General features: G+C 48.0%; 1 protein-coding gene across 2 annotated transcripts; it reads left to right on the top strand.

Annotated features, from left to right (window-relative positions):
* Positions 1 to 833: 833 nt before the first annotated feature.
* LOC311609389 (synaptic plasticity regulator PANTS) lies at positions 834 to 5,368 on the top strand. 2 transcript variants are annotated; one of them, XM_084802471.1, is made up of 3 exons: positions 834 to 927; positions 1,008 to 1,186; positions 4,600 to 5,368. In XM_084802471.1, exons 1-3 carry the CDS (start codon positions 904 to 906, stop codon positions 4,667 to 4,669), a joined length of 273 nt encoding a protein of 90 aa, XP_084658597.1. In that variant the 5' UTR covers positions 834 to 903; the 3' UTR covers positions 4,670 to 5,368. The 2 variants fall into 2 exon arrangements, with proteins under 2 accessions (XP_084658597.1, XP_084658596.1); XM_084802470.1 differs by having other exon boundaries at positions 835 to 927; positions 1,008 to 1,175.
* Positions 5,369 to 7,682: the final 2,314 nt, after the last annotated feature.

The raw sequence follows: 7,682 nt of genomic DNA, 5'->3' as shown, positions 1-7,682 counted from the left end.
CTTGTTCTTTGTCCTTGCAGAGGACTCAGGTTTAGTTCTGAGCACTCACGTGGTGCCTCAGCCATCTTTAACTCCAGTTCAAGAGGATCTGTGTACACATGGTGCGCATACATATTTATACACACAAAATAAATGCATTAATAAAATGTGTGTGCATGTGTGGGTTAGGGTAAGCTCTCAGGAATCCTGCTACTCTGAAGAATACAGGGATCAAACTTGGGTCCTTGTTTATGTTCAGGCACTTGTTACGTGTTTTTTGTTTTGTTTTGTTTTGGTTTTTTTTTCAACTTTTATTATGTATACAGTGTCTAGCCTGCATGTACACCTGCACGCCAGAAGAGGGCACCAGATCTCATTATAAATGGTTGTGAGGAACAGTGGAAGAGCAGTCAGTTCTCTTAACCTCTGAGGCATTTCTCCAGCCCTTGTTTTGGTTTTATTTTAGACAGGGTCTCACTATAGATCCCTGGCTATCCTGGAACTCACAGAGATAACCCTCCTGAGGGCTGGGATTAAAAGTGTGTGCCACCGTGCCTGTTGCCTCTAGCAGAACTTTCACCCTTAGCCATCCCGCACGGGTCCCTCCTCTCCATACACGGAACTAAGCTTACCTACACCATTGAGTGTATGCTTTGGCCAGATCCCAGTAGTCTCAGACTACGGGTTATTCAGAGTTCAAGAGTCTGTACTTGCAAAGCTGAACCGTATCGAGATGTGAAAAGTAAAACCCGGGAGAACTAGCCGGAATTGCAGGGTTTCACACATTTAATTCCTAGGCGTTGAAGCTGCACACCAGGTGGTGCAGCCTCTGACTATCCGCCACTCACTGCAGACGTCCTGTTTAGCTGCGAATTTACTTGGAGCTCATTGGCTCACGTCTCTGTCACTCACACGGGCCTGGACATGGCGGTCTCCCGCAGCTGGCAGGTGAGTGTGTTGGGCCGCTGGTCTAGGTGGGTTCAGGCTATGGGGTACTGCCGCAGCTCCCACGCTGTCTTTCCCCGCAGCCTCCCCGGCCCTGCGAGGTCTACCGCGCCGAGTGGGAGCTCTGCCGCAGCGCCGGGCACGTCCTACACCACTACTACGTCCACGGCGAGCGACCCGACTGCAGGCAGTGGCTGCGCGACCTGGCCAGCTGCCGCGAGTGGGAAGAGAGCCGCAGCACCGAGGCCCAGGTGCGCGCAGGGTGTGTGTGGGTGCGTGCAGATCCTTCGGGGGGCACCCTTCTCTTGCTTCTCTCCTGAGAAGTACCCCAAACGGCGTTCATCAATGCGACTTTAGACCAAGTCAAGTACTGGGAGGGAGGAAGTAGGAAGGGAAGTGTAGAGAGGCTTGGAGAGAGAAAGTACAACCGCGTAGCGTTCTAGTCATCAGCCTGCCTGTGGGGTGCGCCTTCACCCAGCCCTTAGTGACAGGACAGAGGAAGAGAAAACTCCAAGGCGCCTAGATCATGAGGGTGGGCTATAGGAGAGATAAGAACGAGCCTGAAAGTACCTAAAAATGTCCAAGCACGCGTGGTTTGAGTTACCTTTGGAAGGTGAGTCTGGCTGAGTGTGAAGGGACCCTGTAGAGGACACAGACCAGTACGGAGACCATTGCTGGACCTTTTCCCGGGAGCTGTGAAGAAACCTCTACTTACTCTAGATAGCACGTGGAAGGAGGGACGAAAGAAAGGCTTCCACTTAAGCTAGCTTGGTGAATCAATGACTTGTTTTTTTGGGGAGTCACTCACAGGAGCATGGGTGATCCCGGGAGCTCCCTGGACTGCTTCCAATCGACTCCAGAGTCTCCTCTCCCAGACATCGTCACTGCTTTTTAGAGTTTGGGGGGAGGAGGCTGGTGGAATCTTAAATCTCTGAGCTTCTTGCACCTAGATACCACTGGCTTCCTGAGTCAGTGAGCATCCTTCCTACCTTCAAGGTCTAGCAAGGATACAGGTGGCTCCCTGTATCCAGCCCGTTCATTAAACGAGCAGTTATCTCCTTGGGCGATTTCTGATACCGAATGAAAGGTGTGCCCTCCCTTCCCAGGGCGCACTCCAGTCTGGGGTATGGTATTATTTTCCTGGACAGTGTAATGGGGGAAGGGGAAGAGAAAACTCTAGAAGGCAGCAGGCCCGGGGAGCATCAAGGAACAAGAGGGTAGGTGTTAAACGTGTGAGCATTCTGAAACCAACAAACCGATGCAGGAAATCAAGCCGCAGAAACAAAACAGAACACCACCAGTAAGCCGAAACATGGTGACCCCTAGTCAGTGAAAGTAAAAATCATGGCAGAAAGCTTGTTTGTATGGCGAGAGACTGGAAACTTATCCTGTAACTATGTGTCGCCTACCATAAGTTAGGGAAAAAAGCGAAGATGCTTCTGAATAGAGAAATGGCCAAAGCACAGAGAAGCAGTTCACCAGAACTCAGAACACAGGAGCAGTTATTTCTTTACTTTTTGTTTTGTTTGATTGTTTTTCCAGATATGGTTTCTCTGTGCAGCCATGGCTGTCCTGGAACTCACTCTGTAGACCAGGCTATCCTTGAACTCAGAGATCCATCTGCCTCTGCCTTATGAGATCTAGGATTAAAGCCATGGGCCACCACAGCTCAGCTTCTTTAGAAGTCTTAAAGTACTTCCCCCCCCCCCAGACAGGGTTTCTCTGTGTAGCTTTGGCTGTCTTTGACTCGCTTTGTAGACCAGGCTGGCCTTAAACTCACAGCGATCCACCTGCCTCTGCCTCCTGAGTGCTGGGATTAAAGGCATGCACCACCACGCCTGCTTTTGAAGCACTTTTATTGTTATTTTCTGTGTGTTTTGCCTACATACATGTTTGTACCATGTGGTACATGTACACTGCCTGAGGATCCCTGGAAATGGAGTTTCAGACGGTTGTGAGCCGAGCTGCCATGTAGGTTCTGGGAATCAAACCTCAGTCTTCTGGAAGAACAGCCAGTGCTCTAACTTCTGAGTCATCTCTCCAGACCCTATAATTCTTAAAAAATATTTATTTATTTACTTATTACATACACAGTGTTATGCCTGCACACCAGAAGAGGGCACCAGATCTCATTATAGATGGTTGTGAGCCACCATGTGGTTGCTGGGAATTGAACTCAGGACCTCTGAAACAGTAACCGGTGCTCTCAACCACTGAGCCACCTTTCCAGCCCCCCAGCCCCTATAATTGTGTGCATGGCATGCATGTGTATGCTTGTGCACACAGTGCATGCAGAGGCCCTCCATTGATATCAGGCGTCTCCCTCCGTGAACCTGGACTTCCCTCTCTCCACCTCCTGACTGTTGGGATTACAGGCAGGTGCCAACATACTCAGCTCCTGTTTGCTTCTTAAACAATAGTCATCTTTTTAGAGACAGGATCTGGCTGTATAGCCCAGGCTGGTGTGAAACTTCAGCTCCCTCTGGCTATGCCTGCTGACTGCTAGGAATACAGGTAGCAGCTACCACTCCCGGTTTAAGAACATTTGTAAAGAGGCCTGCTGCACAGCACTTGACACTGGCCAGTCCCACCACTGTCACTGGACACTGTCCTGTGTCTTTGTTGGCAGTGGCTGAAAGAAGCTGGTGGGACGAGGGGGACCTTGTACACACACCCTGTGCAGAGTCCAACGATAACTTTGAACTGTTGTCTCTTCCCCACTCAGTGTCCCAACTCTCAGGCTAGGCGGATGCACTTGCTCTAAACTCTCCCCTAGGAGTTGTTTTTAAATGGCCGAAGGGAACTGGAGAGATGGCTCAGAGGTTAAGAGCACTGACTGCTCTTCCAGAGGTCCTGAGTTCAATTCCCAGCAACCACATGGTGGCTCACAACCATCTATAATATGATATGATGCCCTCATCTGGCATGCAGCTGTACATGCGGGTAGAGCACTGTATACATAATAAAAAATACATCTTAAAAAAAAGAAAGAAAGAAAGAAAGAAAAGAAAATAGCACTTCTTTAAAAACAAAAAACAAAACAAAACAAAAAAACCAAAAAAACCACGACAACAACAAAATAGCTGAAGGCAGAGTCTGGACATGCCCAGACTTATAACTGCAGCACTCAGGAGGTGGAAGTTGCAATATCAGAAAATGAAGGTCATACGTAGTGATCTTGACGCCAGCCTGGGCTACTTGAGAGCCTGTCTTTAAAAAAAAAAAAAAAAAAAGTCCAAAGACTACCAAGAAGAGACTTGATACCCTATGAGCATATACAGGGGGAGGAAGTTCCCCTCAGTCACAGTCATAGGGGAGGGGAGTAAGGGGAAAATGGGAGGGAGGGAGGAATGGGAGGCTACAAGGGGGGGGGGGTAACCATTGAGATGTAATAGGAATAAATTAATTTTTAAAAAAAGTCCGAAGAACACAAAATCGCTGAAGTAAGATGACCAGTGATGCATAGAAAGAACGGCCTGGATCTGTGTGTGCTAAGCCGGGACAGTTGTCAAGGGATGTTGTGTAGAAGCAGCTGTGTGAACCCAATGCTCTCGATTGTCCCTCTCTTCAGGAAAGTGCTGAAGAAGAGGGCAATAGAGGTGCCATGTGACAGGACTAGGGCCCCCTCGGATCCAGTTGTGAAGCAGGAAATGACCAGAGTCTCGTTTTGTACAGCGATCCCTCTGTGAGAGCGAGCAGGCACGGGTGCAGGCCGCACAGAAGCACACCGTGGTATGGGCCTTGAGGCAGAGGCCCCCTGCCGACTGGAACCTTCCTCTGCCACAGGAGAAGGACAAGTGATGAGTGACAACCCACTGCAACCCTGGCCTTGCTCTGGACCTGGAACACAGGGCAAGGCATTTCTAGCTCTGACTGCTTTCTGCCCAGCTGCGTTTGGGCATCCCATCACTGTGATGCTCTGAAGGACACCTGTGTGCACGAGCACTGTGGCAGGTACCTGTGAGCACCCAGGCTGGCCCATCATGTCTATGCCACCTCTTTGAGAAGAGCCACACCAGAGGTGGCAGCCCTGGCCTGTGTGGAGACATGCACAGTAGTCAGAATACATTTCCTAAACAGTTCTCCTGAGGACGGCTCTCCTTGGCCGTGGGCTTGGTGATTTCTGTGTTCTCTGAGCGTGGGGCTCATACTTGCTCAGCCTCCCTGGACATACAGTGGCGTGTGGGCAGAGCAATGTGTCCCTTTGCACCAGCGCCTCTTACTGGTTTGGCAGACTTCTTAAAAAGAAATATGCACAGCATTGCAGGAACCACACAGTCTGGGGTTAAGAAATCCAAGTTCCAAGGCAGAGAGAGAGAGACAGAGTCCCAGTCCAAGGATTATGGGATTTAGGCCCGATTTCTCATTGTTAATGTATTAAAAGCCATTTCACATGTTCGATTCCAGAAGCAACCTGAAAATTAAAGCCATGTTTGTTATTTTATATCTGTACTAGTTAGGAGTTCTGTTGCTGCGATGAAATACCACGACCAAAGGCAAGCCGGGGAGAAAAGGGTTTATTTGGCTTACACTTCAGATTGTAGTCCATCACTGGAGGCAGGAGCTGATGCAGAGGCCATGGAGGAGTGCTGCTTACTGGCTTGCTCCTCTTGGCTTACTCAGCTTGTTTTCTTAGAGAACTCAGGACCACCAGCCCAGGGATGGCACCACCCGGAATGCACTGGACCCTCTCCATCAATCACTAATTAAGAAAATGCTCTCCAGATGGAGCCTATTTTGTCAACTAAGGTTCCCTTTCTTCAGATAACTCTAGCTGGGTGGATTTCAACCTCTGCAATGTTGTAACCCTTTAATATAGTTCCTCATGTTGTGGTGACCTCCAACCTTGCTACTTCATAACTGTCATTTTGCTACTGTTATGAGTTGGAATATTAATATCTGATATTCAGGATATCTGATATGCAACCCCTGTGAAAGGGTTATTCAGCCCCCAAAGGAGTTGATACCCACATGTTGAAAACTGCTGCTAGCTTGCATCAAGTTGACACACAACTAACTATCCAGCACAATACTCAACAATGCTATATTATTATTTTGTTCTTTTGTAGTGTTTTAAATATATATTTATACACATGTGTGCCTGTGTGCATACATACAAACATGCATGAACATAAACCCCCACATAAACATGCATTGTGCACATTTGTGCACATGCATACATATGTATACCACACTCATGAACACATGCACACGCATACATGAATGCACAAGTGCATACACATGAACACAAATACAAGCATGCATGCCTACACAAGCATGTGCCATTCATGTACATACATGTGTTAACACACAGAAATATGTGCCACACATGAATGAGTATGCACACATGCACATAGCATACAAACACATGTATGCACACACAAATACATGCATATAAGTACTCAAACACATGCAAGCACACTAACAAATGTGCATATTTAGCCAGGTGTGGTGATGCATGCCTTTAATCCCAGCACTCAGGAGGCAGAGGCAGGTGTATTTCTGTGAGTTCATGACCAGCCTGATCTACAAAGTGATCAGCCAAAGCTAACACAGAGAAACCCTGTCTTGAAAAAACAAAACAAAAGCCAAAAACAAACAAAAAATACAAGTGTGCATACTTACACACAAGAACACTAGTTCTTATAGAGGTCTCTTTATTACTAAGATGGTCAAATGTCCTGTGGTTGCACTCCAGGCCTTATCTGAGATGCTAAGGCCACTGTGGTCCAGCTACATGCCCTTTCAGCGGCCTTCCTGGCCATAAACAGTAGGGTGACCATCTGAGGCAAAAATATGGATTGCTTCAGAAAAGGATGCATTGTAGAATAAAATTTCCTGTCTGTGTTCTACACTGTTTTGAATGTTGGGACTTTGGTGCTCACAGGAACTCTGGACAGTCAGCCCCCGGCCTACACTGTGCTGTGTCATCAATGTGTTCTGCCTCCCTCCTTCACAGCTGCAAATCCACACCAACATAGAGTTTGGGCAGAATTTTCCTGCATTTACCCTGTGTTCGTTTATTTTTTGTTCCTTATTCAGTGTGGAGAAACAAAACCAGGACATTATGTAAGGGGGTCTCAGAGTCAGCACAGAACACACCCAGACACCAAAATTTCAGCACAAAGATCTATTACCCTCAAGGGATGGGGGAGGGGGCAGGGAGGCGTGGAGGCTGCCCCTGGATTGGACAAAGACAGACAGCAGATCTTTCTTTCTTTTTCAAGACAGGGTTTCTCTGGGTAGCCTTGGCTGTTCTAGACTCACTTTGTAGAGCAGGCTGGCCTCTAACTCACAGTGATCTGCCTGCCTCTGCCTCCTGAGTGCTGGGATTAAAGTGTGTACTATACTACTGGGAGAGACTTGTTCTGGTCACTTGGCTCTGGCCTGGGACGTGGGAAAGTTGCAATAGCAGCCTAGCTCTGGATGAAGAGACTCAGAAAGGCCCATAGAGTTGAGGGAGCCAGTGTTGACAGGACAAAGATGCTATAAGCTGTGTTTGAGGGTCTAGGTAGGATCCTTAGGCGGGTGGGAATATGAAGACCCAACCTTTCATTTTATACTAATATCTGGGTGCTGCATGGAAGAGAGGCAGGAGTGCACATGCCTGGTGTGCACAGAATTGGCTATTGGGGTAGGGCAGGTGACAGTGGCTTGGACATCAGATACAGCTGAAGAGGTTAGGAAAAATGGTTGCACATAGGGTTAGAATCTGAGGTAGAGTCAATGACTCAGAACCTCTATGCTGCATGTTACTA

This window comes from Acomys minous, assembly GCF_964271855.1.
Source record: "Acomys minous genome assembly, chromosome: 11".
NCBI lineage: Eukaryota > Metazoa > Chordata > Mammalia > Rodentia > Muridae > Acomys > Acomys minous.
This window is presented reverse-complemented; position numbering and strand designations above follow the sequence as displayed.

Coding starts and splice junctions, on each gene's coding strand:
- LOC311609389 (XM_084802470.1), top strand. CDS start 904: ATGGCGGTCTCCCGCAGCTGGCAG. Junction 928..1,007: donor CGGTCTCCCGCAGCTGGCAG/GTGAGTGTGTTG, acceptor CTTTCCCCGCAG/CCTCCCCGGCCCTGCGAGGT. Junction 1,176..4,599: donor GCCGCAGCACCGAGGCCCAG/GTGCGCGCAGGG, acceptor CGTTTTGTACAG/CGATCCCTCTGTGAGAGCGA.